The 23,374-nt window shown below is 40.7% G+C and overlaps 1 protein-coding gene across 1 annotated transcript in view; it reads right to left on the bottom strand.

Annotated features, from left to right (window-relative positions):
* The window catches only part of THSD7B (thrombospondin type 1 domain containing 7B), a 6,482,604-nt gene that overhangs the window by 2,558,945 nt on the left and 3,900,285 nt on the right, over positions 1 to 23,374 (bottom strand). The window contains exon 11 of the mRNA XM_044074964.1: positions 8,993 to 9,227. Within this exon, the coding sequence (XP_043930899.1) occupies positions 8,993 to 9,227 (235 nt within the window). The remainder of the gene's footprint in view (positions 1 to 8,992; positions 9,228 to 23,374) is intronic.

Genomic DNA, 23,374 nt, shown 5'->3' with positions numbered 1-23,374 from the left:
GAATAGTTTGAAGCCTCAGAGTACACATACCAGCATAATTTTTACAGGACATACAACAGAAGATGTAGTGGAAGACAAAAAAAAAAACAGTGACATATTTCAAAAGGTTATTAGACTGACAGGCAATTCCTATGCTGTGCGGAAGAACAAAAAAAATGTCTGCCAGGGCAGTAGAAACAGTTAAATGCTTACTTACCCTTTTAGTTATCTTTACAGATAGGTTCTGGAATTTCCCTGTGTCCTGGGTCAACCTGCTCTATTCACCCTTTGCTCCTCTCAGGCTCACTCTTCCCCCTACCCTACCCCAATTTCCACCCACCCCCACTACTCCTACATTTATTCTAACCATCCCCCCCCCTCATTATCCATTATCCAATCCTCACCAACTCTATACCAACCCCTCGCTTTCACACCTATAGTCAATATATACATTACTCCTTCCAATTCTCCTGCTACCTAATCTCCCCATCCCCATCCACCTTAGGCCATATCCCCATAAACTACTCACTGTTAATCACCTATTCTACACCTACTCAAGATCCATGGCCTCCTCACTCTTCCAAACCTTATATACCCCCATCCTTCTTGATACTTATAATTCCCTTATACCATGTCAACTTCTATTCCACCAACCATCTCCCCCTTGCTTTTTCACCTTTCCCCCATACTCCAAAACACAATTTATATCTCCACCCCACTAACTTAGTCTTCTACTCCATCTTCCCGTCTGATTCAACCAAACCTCCTCCATCACTTTAACCTTAGAATTATGCCAACCATAACAAAACCCATAATATACTTCCCCCAATAGTATAAAACAAAACTAAAACTCCTAGTACTATCTCTCCTCAACACCCTCTACCTAGCAGGTGACATTCCCCTAAGCCTGGACCTAACTCATCCTCAGACAATAATCCTCTTACCAGTAATTGCCCCACCTCCCATAAAACTCTTCAACTCTTTACTCTCAGTGCCCAGAGTCTCTGTAACAAAGTATCCAACTTTCAAGGCTGGCTAAGCCGCAACCAACCAGATGATGTTGCCATCTCTGAGACATGGCTCAAACCCCATATGTCAGACTCTGAAATTGTACACCCTAGATTTCAAGCCATCAGGTGTGATCGCACAAACAAAAAAGATGGAGGCGTCACCATAATCTACTCTAACCTACTCACCATAATCTCTTACCAAAATCCTATTTCTCAATTCGCTAATGCAGAACTAGTAGCATGCTTACTAAAATGAATAACCATAAAAGCCTATGCATCATTGCCCTATATAGCCCACACAGAAATAACACCCCAATCCTTGAATAAATTCTCTTCTGAGCCTCAACCAAAATAAACAATGAAACATATATACTAGGAAATGTAGACATAAATTGCGACAACATCAATAACTCCACACCCACCCAATCTGTCAATCTCTTCAAGTTTGCCCAAATAATTAATTCTATAACCAGACCCAATAAAACAAATCCTCCAGGTTCTACCCTTGACTGGATCCTAGTCACTCATCCAAATAAAATTACCAACTCTGGCACTATTCCCGACTCTATCAGTGACCACCTCCCTGACTTTGTCCTTCACTCAACCTCCTTCACCCTACATCAACATCACTACATACACACATGTAACCTCAGTAATTTCAACCCCAACACATTCTCAAACTCCCTCAAACAAATGAACTGGAACATTCTAAAAACCCTTCCTCTTGACAATGCCTTTGACTACTTTAATTCCACTTTTCTAAATACTCTAAACACTCTAGCACGAACAAGAATAAAAAGAATAAACACCAATACTGCCCCATGGCTAACAAAAGACACCAAACAACTTATGCACCAATGGGACAAATCCTGGAAACTTTACCAAAAAAATTAACTCCCAGCAACCCTACTTCAATACACACAGCTCTGTAACCTCATAAAATAACTATTATTAGAGAAAAAAAATCCTAATACATAAAACTCCAGTCGAATCATGCAAAAAACCCTAGACAGTTCTGGAACAATAAAAACACACTTTTCAACCTAGGCACCAAAACAATCCCTGCCCTGACCCCAGCAAATCTGATCTAGAATTAGCCTCATTATTCAACTATTTCTTTATTAATTCAGTATCTGAACTTCCAAGACTTTTCCCAACAACAATTTCTTCTCTTTGTGTACTTCCTCCTCCATGACCTCCCCCACCTACTGACCCCAATTCCCCCCATCTTTGACCATAAACCCATATCTACCAACTATATAAAAAGACTTCTCTCCAAAACAAAACCCTGTTCCAATACCCCTGACAATGTCTTCATATTTTCTCAAGTCTGCTGCTGATGGGATCGCATTACCTTAATCGACAGATCCATACAGGAATCCTACATCCCCAATCTCTGGCATATAGCCTATATTCTACCTCTCCATAAAGTCAGCAAAAACTCTAATATCTCAAACTCCCGCCCCATATCTAATCTCTCTCCAATCTCCAAGATCCTAGAAAAATGCATTCACCTCTAACTTATGCTTTTCCTAACTCAAAACCAACTTCTTACCCAAACCCAACATGGATTATGACCCGGGCACAGCACTATAACAGCTCTTTTCTCATTCCTAGATACAGTCAAACATGCCCGATATTCCAGGAAAATAGTATCCACAGTGCTGTTAGATCTCTCCAAAGCATTTGATACCGTTTCCCATACCCATCTTCTGAGCTATCTTTCAAACCTAAATCTCTCCCAAAATACCCTATCCTGGTTCTCAAGCTACTTGTCCAATAGATCTTAAGGTGTGAAATGAAATAAAAGTATCTCTCCTTTTCTCCATACCCCTACTGGTGTACCTCAGAGATCCATTATCGCTCTAATGTTGTTCAATATCTTTATCAATACCTTTCACTCTGCCATTCCCAATGCCAAAGTAATCCAATATGCAGATGACTCAATTTTAGTCTGCTCCACCACTAACCTCCCCGAACTTCTAACAAAGACCCAGACTGCCTTCTCAACCACTGAAGCCTGGATGCTCCAAAACCACCCTTCCCTAAATGCAAACAAATCCAAAATATTAATTTTCCTACCCTCAAAATCCTTCCCTTTTGATAAAACCTCTTTCCAAGTTCTAAGCAAAAACAACACTCTTACTGAAATCATTCCCTATGCTAAATTACTCAGTGTAACTATACATGAGCTCCTAAAACTTGACAACCATATACTTCAAAACATAAAAAAACACGAAAACTTGGTATGCTATACATGAACAATTGCTTCCTCTCACCTCCTACAAGACATACTCTCACCTCTACTTACCTCTTTCCCTCCATAGTTTACGGTACTTCCCTAATAACCAACCAATCTGCCTCCATCACTTCAAAATTAGAAAACTGTTATAACAAAATTTCCAAATTCTGCACCAACACCAAAAACAACTGGCATTACTGTGTTGCCCTCCACTCTCTAAACTGGCTAGAACTTCCAAACTATCTGGGCTACCTACAACTTACCACAGATCACAGACTACTCTTCAACCCCACCAAATGCCCCACCATCACAAAGATCCTACCCCCCACTTTCCAAACAGAACACTCAGATCTGAACACCAAAATGTCATTAGTGTTCACAAACCTAACTTTCCACCAGGACAACTACTCCTCTCTTTTTCCTTAGCCAGAAAATTTAATTCTCTTCCTTCCACCCTAAGGACAATGCAGAATGTAGATAACTTTAAAATACAGCTTCATTCCTACCTCTCTTCTAAATGGAAATGTACCTGCATTCTTCCAACCTAGCTCATCCCTTACCTTCTCTTACCTCCCTTCTAACCCAACTATCTCCATGATTTATTCCATCAACTTTAAACTAACTTTCTTAACATGTAGTACTAATACTGCCCACCAACTATCTGTCTTTCTAAACTGCAACCTTTCTTAATCGTGAAATCTCACTTGTTCATCTAGGTTATTATAAGCATGGCTTCAAACTTATTAATGTTCACAACATGATAACTACAATTGCTTTTCTTATGTGAATATTGTAAATATTCTTTTTTGATTTATATATGTATTTCTAGTTTGCATTTTGTTGTTTTACTATTATTTTGTATTTTTACCTGTATTTTGTACTGTGGAGCTTTTCTCCCTGGCCTCCACTGAAAACAGGATTTCTGGGCCCAGTGGACTCTCCCGGTCATTAAACTGGAAATAAGTAAGTAAATAATAAATAAGATATTATGCATCTTATCTATAAAGCATGAAAATAGATTGAATAGGTGGGGCTGGTGGCTATCATCTACTGTAAAGGAACAATACTTCCATGTTATGTGCAAGTGCATACATGTAAAATTTAAACTTTAGAAAGTTTGATTGACATGTCAAAATCTATAAGGATCGCATCTTTACTTTTTCAGAATGACATATTATAGTTAATGCACTGTTGTATAGAACTGATGTTATGAAAATCTGAAGTCAACATTGTGATGTCCCCACTCTGGACCAATAATTAACAAGCCTTAATCCTCAGCACTGACACTGGACAGAGACATTCACTTGGAACAAAAATATATGCACACAGTATTTCCAAATGTTGCTGTCTACATCAAGCACAATTTCCCTTAAAGGCACACAGAGAGCATGCTCACTCTGGGCTCTGGGTCTCTCTCTCTCTCTCCAGGTCCCCAGTAAGACTCCCCACTGGCACAGCTGTAGAGTTAAGTACTCCACTGAGTGTCCAAGCCAAGTCCTCCAACACCCTCTCTGTGAAACCATTGCTTTGTATCCCTGTTCCAAGCAGCTGTCACACACACTCCCTGAGATGTGATTTTCATACACACATACACACCCACACCCAGACAACTGGGAAAGGCTGGTACAGATTTACTAGCTATGCCCCCTTCTGCCCAAACTATAAGGCAGGTATTGCCACCAGACACTCCAACGCCACCTACTCCAAGGCTCTTACAAAGGTACTCAATTATACAGAGTGAAATTAATAGCAATAGTAGTGTTTGACCAATGCAGTAAGGCATTCAGGAGTGACCACAGAGTCACCAAATTGATATAAGCACTCACAAAGGTTGAAATATTCTCTAAAGGATTAGCCATAATGACAAGTTTAAATATATTTAATAATAAATAATAAAAGAACATGAAAATATGAAATATCTGTTTACAGTAAACATCAGAGTTTCAGTTATAGGAAATATTAAAATAACTCAGACAAATAGATTTACACAGATACAGAAAAACAGTACTTAACTAATCCCACTATATTTTCCTGACTGATTTAAATAATTGCAATACCCTGATCACTTACTAGAGCAAGGCAAGATGAAGTAGGTGAGGGATCCTTCTATGTCAAGTTTCAAAACAGAGTGCTCTGAGACTTCAGTCTCATCTATTAAAATATCATTTTTGTCCTGCATTATAGAATGACATCACACATATCTGGTCATCTGACTTCTGGTTCCCATACTACCCTCATTCCTAGTAACCAAACCAGAATATACTAACCTATGAACCTAATCTATCTTGCACATATGTGCCAATAATAAACATGCACAGATCTTTGCTAAGATCTGTTGCAGCTTCTGGAAGTCATAAAACATTTTAACTTTTCCACCCTTCCAAGTTAGCAATTAGGTCCATGCTAAAGAAGATACAGCTGGATTCCTAGTCCTTGTTTCCCCAGACATTTTGTAGCTGGCTGTAATCAGAAATGTAAGAGACAATTTTTATGGCCTACCAGGTAATTTAATTTCAAACTATTTTTCAAAGTTAGCTGGACTGAGATTATCCTCTTCTCTTTCAATTTCCTCTGTTACAATATATTAATTTCAACAGTTATAATACAGTCTGACATACAGGTGTATTTATTTGCTGTTTAGCAGGACACACTGTTGGTACATTTTAACATAAACAACTTTACAAATACATTTTAAAACACCAGCATCTGTGCAAACAATTCTTTACAAAACTCCAGCTAGCTATGCTGGCTTATGTTGCACATCCACTGCCCTACTTCTTCTGGCATAGCTGACAATATTTCACACAGTCACAAACATAATGACAAATTGTCATTGGAAATTAAAATAAACAATGAGCTGATTCGACAGAAGAATGTCTGCATTTTGCAATACTTACACATTCAGTTTCATCTTAATTTCATTTTTAATGAAAATAATCAGTCAGTTAGCTTTAAAATTATTTATGACTACAGAGGGGTACTATTCCACAGTACAAAACTATCCATAAGTAGAATTTGTACACAGTCTGATTTGCTAAAAATAATCATGTTGAAAAGACCAGATAAATGTATGGAATGTGTTTAGATTTTTCCCTATTATTTCAAATCAGATTGATATATATGTATGTTCTTTCTGAAGTAATGATGTTGCCTTCCAGGGCAAACTTTGTTTAACTTCCTGCATATAAAAAATGTGATTTCTTGTTAAAAGGAACTTAGCAAAACTATGAGTAGATTTGCTCTTTTGCATGACACATCTATTAATTGCAAAAGTTGAATCTTGATATCAGGCATGTAATTACTTAATTATGTGGATTTATTTGGTCCTAGCTCATAACTCTGTCTTTTTGACTTAAATAGGTTGCATGTTATTTGTTCTCATTACACAGTTACAGGCATCAGTAGGTCACATTACTATAATTTATTCTATTTAATGATCAGTCACTGTGCCATCTACATCTGGTACTATATAATCATCTGAAGAGTTTCTGCTTACAGATTTGGTTATTCACCACAGGATGCCATAATAGCAATTTCTAAGCAGCCTAAGGATTTCCTGCAGTCTAACTGTAAAACCTACAAATAGAAGAAATTGTAAGCAGCCATTTAGGAAATATTCATCAATATTTTTTTCAGCCATGACAAGTTGTAATCAGATTTCTCATAGTGTCAAATATATCTTTAAATTAGGAAATGCAGCAAAACAGTCCTGAATGAGAAATACAACATTTTAGTAGTGACAATTCATTGTATGCAGATTTATGTAGGAGATTAATATAAAATAAATATTGCAGCAGTGTTTCAAATTTAATACCAGTTTTCTTTTCTCTAGCTGGTATGTAGTCATTTCAGTTTCATTTTCTTCTTTTGTTATGTTATAATCAGATGAAAGAAGGACCCATTATTCTGACATTTATAAAGAGTTGTTGTTAGCTGTCTTGGAAATGATAGATTAGCTGCAAAATTATTTAAAGTAAAATACACTTTATGAAAATATATCACAATGAATTGCTTTCCTAGAAGGAACATGTTAGATCTCCACTTTACATTTAGTTAAGCTAATATATCAATGACGATGTTAAATGCAGACGAAAAGATTTATGTTAACTATATTATCATAAGGCTTTGAAGACATGTTACTAAACATTGCAACAAACAAAATGCAGCGGTAGAAGAAGATAGCAAATTTTAAATAACACCAAAACAGCATACACATTGCCGAAACCACTCATATTAATAAGAGTAAGTCTCTCTAAACTGAACTAAAAAGGGACTGTAATAAAATGGATGTGTGACTTCACAAGCCTGGAGATATCCAATGCCATGGTCGCTGATGAAAATCTTGGGAATAATTACACAACAACTATGTAATTTTTATCAGCAAATTATTAATGTACATCCCTGCTTCTCTTAAATGGAACAGGAACTCTATCCAGCTCTCTGTATGAGTGTTTCTAAAAGTAAAGAAAACACCATTCTGTTTCATGTAACAAATGACATATATACCATATGCCAAACTATGAATCAATTCGACTAATTGAGACGTGCAGATTTTATATACTAACCCTTTGCTGGCTATCTCACTCCACTTCCTGACCAGACTGAAATGGCTGATCATAAGGCTGCCTTCCTGCCTGCCTGTTTAAGCTATGAACTTGTTCCTGTAAATGATATTCTTCCTGTCTGCATGACAGTGCTATCTGCAGGACTCCTTTACGTGAGTTCATAAAAAATCAATACGACCCTTGTCCAATCCACTGCACAAAAAGAGAAAAGCAGAAGCCACTTAATCCAATCACTGCATAAGGGTCATTTGGAGCCTAAGGTTCAATTTTTGTCAGTGTATCCATGAAGACTAGAGTTTAATGTCACAAAATAGATGGCTGCAGTGGTGTAGCAAGTAGTGTTGCTGCAAAAGTTCCCCGGTTTGATTCTTGGCTGGTGTGCTTCTCTGTGAAATCTTGATCTCTTTTCCCTGTTTTCCCTGTCTGTGTGGACTGCATTTTCTCTCCATCTATTAATGACACGCAGTACATGAACTGTCATTTGCCATATTGTTCAAAGGTGTGCATGCACATCTTGTGCGTTAATGAATAAGGGTGTGTTTTCTGTGACAGACAGGCACCTGGCAAGAATGGATCTGAATGCCTTGTGCCCACTACCTGCTGCAACAGGTTCTGTTGTCCACATTACCTTGTAAAGGATAAAGCGTGTTATCAGAAAATGAATGCATAGATGGAAGGGCAAAATACTGATGCCTCATTTCAAGGAAGATTTTAATGATGACAAGACTGGATCTCACAATGAAGAAAAATTATGGAAATCGTAATGGAATAATATGATTTAAGAATACTCAGGAAGCACAAAAGACAACTTCTCACACTGAGTAGAAAAGAATTAAAAAGTTACAGCTTAAGTACCACGTGCATCCTTTGTACTATATAAGGAAATGTTCCGAACTGGTGGATCAAGCAGTCTTTATCTTCTATCAGAATATGTGCAATAATGTTTCTCAACTGCCAATGAATACATTAAAGAATGAGAAAAAAAGACCTAGTGGGTCATATTCTGTTAATTAACTACAAAAATACAAATAAATAAATAAATAAATGGATACATGTTTTCTACAAAGAAACATGCTGTCAAGCTGTCCCTTGGGAAGGGTATGTTAAAGACTATATAAGCAAATAAGACAAATTAATTCAAACTATCTATGCCTGAGTATTCAAACAAGAAACACAAGACATCAAGACATAAATACCTTTTGGTAGTAACTTGTCCAGTACTCAGCTTCTTGCAGATAACCTTCCGAGTCTGAATTCCAACAGCACAAGCAGAGTCTCCATTCCAGTTCATGGTGGCATTAAGTGTGTTAACTGAAGTGTCCAGAATGCATGGACTCCAAGGAGTTGTTTCCCAGTAATATACTGTGCATGGATGATTATTGCAGAGCTGCCATTCCTGCAGATACTGACTAAAAGGACATGGTTTTCCACCTACAAAATCATAAACAAAAGGCTTTGTTTATTGTAAAATTCTCCTGTGCTTGATGCTACAATCTGTGCACTAAATTTATTTACTTAATATTAGAAGTTTCAAAGGAGAAAAAATAGTTTCATACAAAGCCTTCCGGTTGAATAAAACTGATGGCGTACACCATCTTAAAACAGAACTGGTGCTCTGATGCACACAATAAGCTATAACAACTAATCAAGCAAAACTAAACAAATAATCCTTAAACAATCAAAGAGTTTCAGCTCTCTTGCACACAACTAGAATATCAGCATATGCATTATTACCTACAACAAGACAATTTCAAATGCAAACCTTAAGTAATTATTATTCTTAAAGTTGCAGCAATATTCAAATCCCTTTAACAGATGCAAGCAAAAGTATAGAGTTGCAAATTAAGAGCATATAAAGTTTTCAACTTTTAGTGATTAAGCAACAAAGAAGCTTTAGAGGCTAATAACAGTTGCTTGGCATTTTCTTTGGTTAATAACAACATACCCACATTGGTTTTGTGCTGTCTCTTTGAAGTGGCTGTGGACAAATCGAAACCTATCTGCAATACACCTAGTTGGTGACTCGAAACAAAAAAAAAAAGTCTCACAGATAAAATGTCCTCTTTTTCTTTCACTGACCAACTAGACAGCACCACTAAGCAATCATTTTATAATGTATAGCTTCTGCTTCTGTCTCTTCTTTTCCTGTGGGTAACCCACACAAACCATAATTAGGAAAGCCTTGCAAATGTTAAAGAATTATGGCAAGCTCACTCGGCAGACTGGGGAAAATTCAGAAACAAATACTACACTACATAAAGGGAATAGCAAGGTGAAGAATGCCACACGGGGGTGGAATAATTTAGAGACAGACAGCATGAATGCACTAGTGGGAAAATAGTCCATTATGCATCTCTTACATCTGATTAATACCATGCAAATGAGTAAATAATGAGAAGTGTCATACATGGACAAACTATGAAATAAAGCATGGCATTCAATTCAGAAACTCATAAAATGCATATGATGAACCACAGCAATCAGCTCATCTGATGGGTTTACTTCTCATACTAAGTATCTAGGAGTATCATCTGCTTTGGGAGCCAATGCCCTCAGTATTGTGTACCTCCACCCTCTATGCCAAAGAAGAGTCCATCATTGTCTGGCATTCCATAATCTCCATGCCTGGGACATAGTCAACTGCTCTGTGTACAAAGATAATAAAAGAGCGCTTGTAGATGTGTTCTGTCCTCATATGAGATGCATGGACCAACTATTGTAGAGGCCACAAAGGTTTGTGCAGCATTAACTATCCTTGCTTCAGGGATCTTCAAGTGTCTGACAGGGGCAGTTTAGGAATTTTGATGGCCTTAATCTTGTAAATCCTAAACTATTTTTTTCACATGGAGCTGATGTAAGTGCAATGGCATATCTGGTTTCTGCATAAAGCAGATGAGACAGCCCCCCATAATCCAAGCATTCTTTTTCATATCCCATTTTCCTGAGGTAGTGAAGGCCTTTTACTGCACCAACATTGCTAACAAGGCCCCACCTCCCAGCACATGGCATCTGGTATATCAAGCAGAAGGGAGTGAACTCCATAAATACTGAGATAGTATACCTCCCTGCACATCGCACCTGGTATATCAAGCAGAATGGAGTGAACTCCATAACTACTGAGATAGTGTGCTGTGCACAGTGTATTATATGCTATACATCTGTGGACATCCAGGCAGTTCCCATGATTTACATATCGAGCACATGTGCAACCTACCTATATCAGAGTTTAATGCAGGGTGAATTCCCACATAGTAGGTGTACACATTGCTAACCACAGTGGCCATGAAGGTTTGGTCCCAGGAATGCAGGCAGCATGCGACACATAACATGTGCTTGCTGGTGTGTATTGTGGGTGATGCTGGACATGCCTTGGAACAGTGACTGAATACCCCATCTACAGCCCATAGGCTGTGGCAAAAATGGCATAAAACACTGCAGTGCCACAAACCAGAACATCATCAAATATGTTTAAAGTGCTGAAAGTCCATTTCCACTGTTTGGATGCATCTGGTGATGCACTGCGGTATGCTAAAGAGAACAGATGCAAAATATCTGTGGTATGTACTGTGCTATATAGGATAGTGCTGTAATAACGGGTGTCATTAGCACTAGTTGATATAACTCTGGCACCAGTACAGGACAAACTTGGTCAGGAGTTGTTGGAGGAACCAGCTGCATTGGTCCATCATCCATGACACTGGCAATAAGCTGGTACCTGGTTCACAATTATGGACCATGGCAGGACAAACCTAAAAGAAAACTGAATAATGCATTTGCACTCACAATCTACATACTACAGTGCATTAACTTGTCATAATATGCATCAGACATTATCATTCCGAAAGTAGCCAGGCCACTGAGCAGGGTATGGGCATTGTCATTTGCAGGGAAGTGCAAAGTGACAGGAACAGCAGTGTTGGCATAGGTAGAGGTGTCATGGCTGGTGTTTGCAGTAACCATGGACATGGGTAGAGGGTTGTGGGGTATAAGGGAAAATGTCTTTCCAGTAAAGGTGGCATAGCTTCCATGGATAGAACACTAGCTGGATGTTTCATTTAGCTCTGCAGTGTCAGGGCTGAAGTCAGGTGCTCCAGCAGATGGCATGATGCAGTTTCCTCCACTGTAATGCTCTGGCAGAAGGACGGCATCCACAACATTGTGTGTTCTCATGGCATTGCTAAAGGGGAATGGCTAGCACTGAATTTTGGAACACTGAGTGGCTTATCCAGTGGGGTGTAACCACAGCAGAGCAAAAGAAGCATGATCCGTGGTATGAGATCATCCACAACCGGAGGTGCAGAATGCAGTAGATATAGACAAGCATCAGTTACATCTAGGAGAAACTTATATCTGAGGGAGGCACCGATGTACATTGCTGACAATGAAGCATTCTCAGAAATGATGTGTGCCATTCATGCAATCCTGATGGGTACAACTGCAGTGTGCAATCCTCTGTGGGCACAACCATAGTGGAGGGTTCCATGAGCTGCACAGGTGCATTAATGAATGACAAGTGGGAGCCAACTGCCCTGAACATGATCTGACTTGTAGCCATCTCTAACTGGATCACTGAAATACACATAACTGGCTGATACCAAAATATCCAAGTCAGGGAATGTTCTGGAGTCAGAATGACAATGGCCACATATACACCTCTCTTGAATTATGTGTATGGACACCTTGGAGGCATACTGCCTGCTGTGGTGCCAAAAGTGTAACAGGGAAGAGTTTGCATGGGTAAGTCAACCTATATTAAAGTGATGTAGGTGGTTTACTCTTGATATCTGCAGTCCCCTAAGCTGTTGTAGAGGGCAATGTGCATTTCACTGTTACTCTGTCCTCGGATTATGTGTATAATGCTATCATTGACACCTCTGGAGACCTGCTGAAATCAGGCATATGAGTCAACTTGTTGTGATGAATTCCCTAAAAGCAAAAATTGTGAATGCATACATGTAACACAGTAGTGGTAAAGCCCATACATATGACTGAGTCCAACCACCTCAGAACACACAGACTGCTACTTGCTAAACATATACATAGCCTAAAGGCACATACACATTCTTACACTGAAGGCTGTTTTTATTACAGCCCTGATGCCACTGGGTGGGAGAAATACAGCTGTGCATGTTTGAGTAAACCATGCAGAGGTCATAGGAAAGGCCCTGCTTGAATGGCATGTACCACTAGTCACCTAAGGAATCCTCTATAGATGCTGAGGCAGTCTCAGGCAGTCATGAACCTAAGCTACTACATCCCATCCACTGCAAAGTGTGAGTGTTCTCTTACTGTCCTTGTTCTACCCCAGAAAACAAATACAATAAAAAAATAAACATAAAAATAATAAATAAAATAGTCACCTCTAATGGATAGCTACAATTCCTCAGTTTCTGTGGGATGTTGCTGTATTTAGGGGTCCTCTCCACCCCAAGTGGTCAACTCCTCCCTCACAATTTCATAAGCATTGCCCTTGGTAACAGAAACACATCAGTAATCCTACAATGCACCTGTACCATTGTGATATTATGGCTACACTCTACAGTGATATCCTCTGTCAGTCCCTGCCACATCTGGTCCAAGAAAGCCTTGTTTGCTTTACCTTTAACAAAGACTTGCCTACTATGTGTGTACAAGACCTGAAGTAGCACTTCAGCCACCTGTGATGTGAACTTCTCTAGCCATTGCAATTATTTCCCCAATACCACTGTGGATGGCACAGCCTATGCAATGATAAAACATAACTGTTCTGGTACTGTCATAGTGTGGCTGCTGTAGGCATGTTGGCTATGTGTGTGTGTTGTCCCTTCCACCAGTAGAAATTACATGGGATATACCTGCTCCACTGGAGACCTAGCATCCTATATATTGTGCCTGCTGTTTGTGCATATGGCAACACTGTGTAGACACTGACATTGACTCCTGATGTGTCAATGTGTAGACAATGACACAACAGGAGTGTGACTGAGCCTGCCTGCCATCCCTGCAGCCTGGCTGGCTGCCTGATATGGACTCTATCTTGTCATGAAAGTTTCTTGCATCCTCACTTGATGAACACCTCCATCCTCATAGGACTGCAACATGTCCTGCCTGTTCCCTTTGCCCTATCATGACCTGAGCAGTGTTACTACACACACTTCACTTACTCACCCTTAAGAAACCCTGGGTTCAATGCCATTTAGCCTTTTCACTGTCATATTCCCTGTATGGTAGTGCATGCTGATAGCCCTTCCTTTGGATTCTCATTGTTGCTCACTGTATCATGGTCTCCCACAAAATTGTAACTGAATGTTATCATGCTAAAACAGGTCCTGTAGGTGGTGCAGCAGTAGCGTTGTTGCCTCACAGCAAGAGGTTCTCCTGTTCGATTCTCGGCTGGAGCGCTTTCTGTGTGGAGTCTGCATGTCCTGCCCGTGGTCGAGTGGCATTCAAAAGACATGTGTGAATGGGCGTGCCTTCGGTGAAGATTGGGCGTCGAGCTGGTACCTCAGCACCGTAAAAATCTACTGCCAACCATTAGCAGACCGGAGTTCCGCTGTGGCGACCCCTAACTGGGAAAAAAAACAAAAGAAGAACAGTGAAGCTATTAGGCTAATGTGGTAATTAAGTGTAATCATCAGTAAACTGCACCAGTAACACAATGAGTTATCAACCCAGTTCCCTAGTTTTGGGCCTGGTTCTGTTCATGCTTCTGCTTTGAGTTAAATTTGGCGAGTCCACATGGGAGCCTTTCCACAGTAATTAAAGTCAGCTGCCCAGCTCCCCATTATACATGTGCCCAGACACAAAGGTCATATGGTGTGTATGATCTTTAACACTTGGGTGCATTAATGTCACCCTTCCCCTTGTTATTGACCATGTGCATCATGCTGTCATAGATGGGAATCATGCTACTGCATTGCCCATCAGGGCACATCCCATAGCCTCTGCAATGTGTGGTCCTGTACCCTTAGCTACTTGTTCTGCTCCTAAATTTGAAGTGATGAGTGAACAGGGAGTGAAAAATATTTTACATTAGCTACACATGCAATATATGAAGTATCTTCTGGAGGGATATAGAGATCAACTACAAAGTGAGTGCTTGATATGCTGTTGCCTTGGTGGTGTCTGACGACAACCTCATCACTCGATCCCGTGAGCAGTGCCAATATAAATGTAATGATCTGAAATGATCTGAGGATCTTCCATTCACACCTTCTCCACACAGAGGCAAGAGTACAGAGACAAAGAAAGTGAGAGACAGAGAAAGAGAGCAAGAGAGAGAGAGAGACACACACAATATTAAAGTAATCAATCTACTTTTGGTGTGTCAGTGTACAGTAGGGCTGGCACCTTTATCTGTGGATGTTTTCCACTGTCATAGGTCAGCTCTGCTTATTAGTGTTTGTTTTCTGTTCTGCAGCAGAACAGGTGAGTAGGAAAAACAAAAACAATGCAAAAAAAAAAAAGAAGAAAACTCTGCCAGAGCAGACAGACCAGGCTGTCCATAAGGTGGGTTATGTACACTATATTACTACATCAAACTGTGAACCAAATAGAGCATTTTAATATTTAACCATTACTTAATTGTTCCCTTGCTTTGTAGATTAATATTTCCTATATTTACCAAGCTACTCTCCTAAATTGTATCCATTATGTATGCATTGGTATACCCTTTGCTATGGTCTGTTATATAAAAATGTGTTCCACTACAATTGTTCTACACTGTTTTGGTAATTGTTTTCTTTTCCTTCTTCCAGGTCCTGTTTTAGTAAACTGTTCCACATAATAATACATCATGTTCATGTCCTACTTCAGTGTCTTTTCTTTTCATCTCTTTTTAATTATGTTGCTTTGTTGTTATGTTTCTCTCTATCTATGTTCTGTTTTCTGCATGATCAGCCATTATGCAGAGCAGGCAGAGTAAATGCAGCAGTTACCACTTCACTATGCCAACTGCTGGGTTCCTAGCAATCCCAAGTTTGACTTTCTGTGGGGTGATGAAGGTCACATTTTGAAAGGTGACCTGAAGGGTTGAATTGTTGCCTTCATTTCTGCTCAAGTGGTTGCAAAGAATCTGGGGATTGGTACACAAGGCCCCCTCCTAGGTCACATGGCATGATATTCAGTGGCTAGTTTTGGCTGAGCTGGAGAGGAAGCTTGATACCTATGGTAGCAGCTGAAAGCACCTCATTATGAGGCTAGTATAGTGGTGTAGCCAGCCATCTCTTTCCATCAAGCCAACAGATCCAGAACCCACTCATGATGTCATACAAAAAGGTGACCAACTTCTGGAAGGGGTCTCATATGAGCTCACCTTTATCATTTGTAATGGTATTCCTCTTCCCTGTGTAAGAATTCACATCCTATTACTCACCTAATCCTTTGTATCACCAACTGTCCACCCCTTCTTAGTCCATCTGCATTGTTGCTTCCATTTTGCATTACTACCATCTCTTTCAGTGCTTGTGTTCATTATATGATTGCGTGTCTGTCCCTGTTGCCATACCTATGTCATAGGATCATAGAATCATAGGAAGGTACTAGGCTATTGGCCCTGAGGCCCTTATAAGCCTAGCCAAGGGTTTAGCCCATGTTTAGACAAGTCAGCACCCAAAGCCCCTGTCCAGCAGGGACACAGATGGAATCCCAGGGATGTACGCTCTATTTCCCATCCAGTTATCCAGGTTGCACTTAAAAAAGGATAATGAAGTACTCTGCTTGACATAGGAAAGGATGGAGAGGGAGTCTATTCTAGAGATGGGGGTATCTTTGGGACATAAATCTCTCCTGCCAACAAGTCCTATTGATGTCACAGACCAGACTGAGGTCATGTGTGCGGTTTATTTGAGTTGAGCTTGACTTGTGGACATGTAGCATTCCCATCAAGGCGGGGTCTGACATTGCTTTGTATGCCAGACAGAGGTCACCTCTGAGGAGTCTGAATGAAACTGAGTAGATGGACAGGGCTTTTAGTGTAGATGTGTAGGGTAGATGTTTGAGGCCCTGGATTCTCCTGGTGAGAAACCTCTGTGGTCTCTTCAGCTGCTGCATGTGCTTTGTGAAGTACATGCCAAGGGGGCAGCGTACTCAATAATTGGCCTTATAAGGGAAGAATACAGGGATGTTATGACCTTCTTGTCCCTGGATAAGATACCCTTACCTATGAGGTGGGCCATGTAGAAATCTTTCTGTACAATGGAAGCAATATGGTGGTCGAAAGTCAGGCTGCTATCAACCTGGGTGCCCAAATTCCTCATGACTGATTGCTTGCTTAAGACATTGTTAATAATGTGATAATATGTAGGGATACCACTCTCCCGAAAGGGGATGGTGATGCATTTTTTGGCATTCAGCCTGAGGCCATGTTTCTGGCACCAGTCATTTGTCTGGGTGAGACTCTCTTGGAGGACATTCATATCACTTGGGGAATTGACGATCACACCCAGCTTGCAGTCATCTGCAAACCTGGTCAGCCATAGCCCACTGGTTTTGGTCTGCACCTCGGAGAAGTATATTCTAAATAACAGAGGCCCCAAGACCAGTCCCTGGGGTACGCTGCTTGTTATGGGTCTACTGCTTGAGGTGGCTTCCCCTATTTTGCTTAGGTGGGTTCTATCAGTGAGCCAGTTTGCTATCCATCTGGTAGCATATGATTGATGCCTAGTTGAAGGAGTTTAGTGTCAAAGGCTTTGGCCAGGTCAAGTTAGGTGGTGTGCACGGTCTTCCCCTCATCCATGGCTATGGTGACTGTCTCAAGGAAGTCGACCAGATTTAACAGATATGACGTCTACTTGACAAAGCCAAACTGTGTGGGGTTGAGTGTCTGGAGGTTGCCAATGTCCCTATTAATGAGGTTCATGCAATCCACTCCATGGCCTTGCAGATCGGGCTAGTTAAACTGATGGGTCTATAATTTCCTGGCTAGGTGGATGCTCCACCTTTGTATAAAGGGATGACAGTGGCTGTCCTTCATTTGGCTGGGACAAAGCCGGTATTCAAGCTTTGGTTGAATAGGGTGCCTAATGGTACTGAAAGTTCATGCCTGTGTTTATGTAGGATCCAGCCTGGGATGTTGTCAGGTCACATGGAGGCTGTATTTTTTGCATTTGATAGGGCAGTGATGACCTGTTCCCTAGAGATAATAAGTGGGGGTTAGATACTAGGGATGTCCTGATTTACTGATGGGGGGACAGAGGGATGAAGTTTTCGCTGAATCTGTTAACCAGTAGGTTGGCTATATCTACAGCATTTGTGTATGTGGTGTCCTTGACCACCAGTTCTGAACAGATCTGGGTCCTTCCTTTGATATTGCAAACATATGTGAAGAAGGCCTTATGATTGTCTCTAATAGATGTGGCCAATTTGGACTCGAAGTTGGCTTTAGAGGATTTCACTAGTGTTCTTACTTGCTTGTTTGAGCTAAGGAGAGATTGCTTCCAATTGGGCACCTGCTCCTTATCGTTTGTGGGCAGAATTGTTTTCCTTTTGTTATATAGTTTATTTATTGTAGATGTCCACTAGACCAGTTTACTCTTCATTGCAGAGGATGATTTTGTCCTGTCGGGTATTCCTGATTCCATGCATCTATATAAATACCCAAATAGTACTTTGGTGTAGATTTGGACATTGGCGCCAGTTCCTACAGAGGGGGAGGGGGCTGTGAAGCTGTTTATACCACCCCTCAGGAGGTTGTAATCAGCTTTGAAGAAGGTTTTTTTTGTTTGACCCTAGCTAGAGTGGGGTCAGGGGAGATGGTGACTTCGGATGTGGTTGGATCTTACCAGGGAGGATGGTACTGTAGGGGTGCTGCAGTGGTTACTCATGTTGGTTAATACCAAGTCCAAGATATTATCACCTATTGTGGGGGTATTGACTAGATTTACAAGGCATTTGCATTGATAAAATTAAGGAATCTCTGGGCATTTGTGTTCTGGCATGAGTAGTTTTTCCAATCTATGGTTGGGTAGTTAAAGCCACCAAGGATTAGGGTAAAGAGTTGAATCTTGATAGATTCAAAGAGGTCCAGATAGGTGAAGTGGGTATCTTGAGTCAAATTTGGGGGTTTGTAGCTCGCTATGATGTGAATAGGGGTCTTTCCAGTGGTAAACTGCACCTGGAGTGTCTCCTGTGCATCATACTGCTTGACCAGCCTGGAGGTGTGTGTGTCTTTAATATATATTGAAACTCCACCTCTTTGGCTTTGTTGCCCACAGTTTGGGGTCTGAGTGTATGATAGGATGAGTAACAAGGTAAGGCTGGGGTGCTCACCACAGTTTTTATATTCACAATATCTATATATTCTATTCCTCCTCCACTCTTCCAAACAAACATGAAAAAGGGCACCTGTCCCCCAAACTCCTGGTCTGTCCTCCTCTCTCATCATCCATTTGCATGCTCTCCTCTTTGGTCTTCTCATTTTCTGACTGTCTCATCACTCCCAATCCTTCACATTTACATAATAAAACCAGCTGATGCTTTGATCTGTAGTCACTATTTGGGGTCCTAGTAGTGACCATACTGCCTCTACGTATTTGATATACATGTGAATCAGCATAACGTTTTTCACAAAACCTTTTTTAGTTCTTTTTGGCTTCCCACAGCTATCCGTCAGCAGTCCCTCAGACATTTCCTCATCTACTGGGTCTATTAAACCCAATTTAGCCTTTCTCTGTACTAATACTGACCCATGTCTTGAGCTGGTGAGAAGATTACGGATCCTGAGGCAGTGTCATATTGCTCCCTGCTAATTCCCCACCCCATCATGCTCACATTCTATACCGAGGGTCTGACATGTAAATGACATCCTTCGCTACATCTGCCATACCTTCACATGTGGCTCAGCCATAAGCTCTGCCCCGTCAACAGAACACCACCAGCTTAGAATGGTGCATTCAAGAGCCCTCCCCATCCTACCTGTGCTGTCAAACTCCCATACTGCTAATTAAACCTGGACTGCCTGGGCCATAGATAGGCCTTTATCCATCTACATCATTGGTGCTGGCAGCCCTATGTCACTGGGTCACATGATTATGATTATCATGGTCCAATTACTTGAATGCTGACTGTCATTCTCATGTGCTTGCATGAAGTCACAGTATCCACTGATTGATCTTTCACCCAAAGGAGTACAGGCACAACATCAAACCTCACACTAACACAACTCTCTTGATCATAAACAAAAAAGCAATCCATACAAACCTATGATCCATCATTCAAGTCACATGTGTGTGCATACCTGCAAACACACACACGCACACACGCACACACACACACACACACACACACACACACACACACACAAATACGCATATAAAATCACATTCACAGAAAACTGATGTTGATAAATTATATTAGATGCATTCCATTACCCTAAGCATATGTCATATATTGAGAGTAGAATACAACTTGCCTGCCTAGCATAGTCATAGGTTCATAGCTTCATGGGAGATAACTATGCTAACAGCTTAGGAGCCCTTACAAGTCGAGTCAATGTAATCTGATTTTACCCAATATATGGCTCCAAGGAGCAAGACGATGGCATGGGTTTGTGCCTATCCATTGAGTATCTTACAGATTGCCCATGTCCATAAGGGACATAGGTGCTGCTCCAGGTGTGCATTTGAGATTCCCCGTCCATTGACTCATCCATTGCATTTGAAGAGGTCCAGGGAAGGCCTCTGTTTAATATGAATAGGAAGCTTTTTTCTAAAGAAGGGGCAATCTCTGAGGCACATATCTGTCCCTCCAGCATGTTTTGTTTGAGTCACTGACTATGTTTATATCCCTAGATCAAGTGACTCTCATGCTGTTTGATTTGCAGATGTTTAGCAGCTCCACCAGGGCTGGATTTGTGAGTGCCTTATAGATCAGGTATAGGTCACCCCTCAACAGTCGGTAGGAGACAAAGTAAAGGGACAGGACTTTTAGTCTATCTGCGTAGTTCATGTTGTTTGCACTCTGTAGTTTCTTTGTGAGGAACCTCTGAAGTCACTCCAGCTGTTGTACGCACTTAGTCTAGTACAAGACAAATGGTGCACAGTACTTGATTATTGGTCTAATGAAAGCTGAGCACAGAGGGACTATAATTTCTTTGGATCTGGATGCCTTACCTTTACTTATAAGTTGTGTGACATAGAAGGATGTCCTCACCACTGTAGACACATGGTGGTACAAGTTCAGCCTACTATCTATCTGTGTACCTAAATCTCTCACTTCTGAGTCTACTCTTATGGGTATGATATTGATGTAATTCACAGGGGTATATGATCTCCCAAAGAATATGATAGTGCATTTTTTCACATTTAGTTTTAGCCGTGGTTCTGGCACCAATCATTTTTCTGATCTAGAGTCGTATGAAGGATATCTACATCATTAGGAGATTTAATGACTGCCACCAACTTGCAGTCATCAACAACCTTTGTCAATCAGAAGCCTTCCACATTAGCCTTGACTTCAGAAAAGTATATTCCAAGCAGGAGTGATCCCAGCACTGAGCCCTGTGGCACACCACTAGTAACTGGCCTCTTGCTGGATCTGGATTCAACCATTTTAACCATGTGTCCCATCTGTGAGCCAACTGGCTATCCATCTGGTGGCATAGGGATCCATGCCCAGTTTTGTAAGTTTAAGTATAATACCTGAGTGGGGAATTCTGTCAGATGTCAAGGCCAGGTCAAGTTAGGTGGCATGTACTGTTTTACCTACATCCATGGCCTTAGTGACTTTCTCAAAGCAATATACCAGATTCAGTAGGTATAACAAAGCCAAATTGGGTCAGGTCCAATGTTCGGAGGTTTCCTATGTCATTATTTATCAGGTACATGATTATTCTTTCTATGGCCTTACATATACGACTAGTTAAACTTATGGGTCTGTAACTTCCCTGGTCAGTAGTTGGTCCCTCTTTATACAGATGGATGACTGTTGTTGTCCTCCACTCTATCGGAATAAAGCCAGTCTGGAGGTTGTGGTTAAATGGACATCTTAATGGGCCCAATAAATCCTGATTTAAGCTGGTATATCATCAGGCTCCATTGAAGATGTGTTTTTTAGCTTTAGAGAGCGCAGTCACAACCTGTCCATTGATGATTATTGGTGGTGGAGTGGTGGAGGGACTTTCTTGGGGGAGAACTGAGGATGACGGGGTGGTGAAATTTCAGGAGAATTTGTCAGCCAGCCAATTTGCGATATCCTCTGGCTGAGTATAAGTGATACTTTATACAACTAATTTCACACATGGTTGGGTGCTGCCCTTAAGATTGCAGACAAAATTGAAAATTTTCTTATGGTTATCCTTAGCTTTGGAGGCTAATTTTAACTATGCTGTGCACATTCCCTCTCACTTATCTACAGGATTTTCTTTTACACATTAATACCAGGGCTCCATCAGGCTATATTGGTTTGCAGTTTGACCTGGGTTTACTTTGGTATGGTACTGCTGTTTCTGTGCAGTTATTTACATCATCATACAGGGATTGTTTGTATACCTTTGCATAGGTTTCTGTGTTTTCTGGATTTGGAGGATCTTGGACTCTATCTATGCTATCCACTAACAGGTGCAAATTTACCTTAGTGAAGTTCTTAAAGTTTCCGGGTTATGTGAGGGCAACTAGTTGTACATTTATTTCAAGGTAGACTGCTTTGTCATTTGTTCTTACCAGTGAGGACTGGGGGGGCAGCACCCTTCCATATTTGTGAGTACCAGGTCTAGCATATTTTTTCCCCTAGTGGGAGTGCAGACTAGTTGTTCAATGGGCCTGCATGTAATTGGTCATGTATGCCTCCCAACTAATGAAGGGGTAGTTAAAATCACCCATGAGTATGGTACTGGGCTGGATGGTGAGTGATTCTACTAACTTCATTTAGGAAGTTTGGGTTCCCTGGTTCATGGTGGTGGACCTGTAGCTAGTAAGAATATGGTACTGGATTTTTTTCTCTATATTTAGTTGGACATTGAGTACCTCAAGTATGTCATATTTTTTGACCAGCCTTGAGGAGTGCATATACGTTATGCAGATAGATACACCTCCACCTTTTCCTGTTTCATGTTCAGTGGGTGATTGGAACATATGAAAGGCTTTTATAGCCATGCACTGCTGGAGTGATTACTGTGGCTTTGAACCATACTTTAGTAACTGCATAGACATCAGCATTCTCCAGGGTGAGGAGAGCTTCTAGGGAGTGCAGCTTTTGTTGAGAATCCTAGTATTGAGCAGTAGAACCTTTAGCTTGTCCTGAGTAGCTTTTGCTATGTTGGAAGGTTCGTCTGTTTGGTAATGTCTAAAAAAGGTACTATAGGAGGTGGATAACATTTTGGCCAATATACAAAAGCCTAGAGGTGACAGGTGAAGACCATTCCTGGCAATGCAGTGTGGCCTAACAACCATGACCTCCCAGGCTCACAAGTATTGGACCGGTTTGGAATGACACCAGTAGCTAAGCCAATTGTTGTGATCATTTTCTGCTAGTATTGTGGCATCTTCTTTGGAGATGGCAGAATGCTGCTCAATATTAGGCTCATACCTGCCTGTGGCAAATATTCTAAGAGCTCAATCATGTTTCTCTACATATAGATCAAGGAGGTTTATTCTCAGGTCATT

This window comes from Protopterus annectens, chromosome 6.part0 (genome assembly GCF_019279795.1).
Source record: "Protopterus annectens isolate FY-2018-M chromosome 6.part0, PAN1.0, whole genome shotgun sequence".
In the NCBI taxonomy this organism is placed as follows: domain Eukaryota; kingdom Metazoa; phylum Chordata; order Ceratodontiformes; family Protopteridae; genus Protopterus; species Protopterus annectens.
The sequence above is the reverse complement of the archived record's forward strand: the minus strand, read 5'-3'. Positions and strand labels throughout refer to the sequence as shown.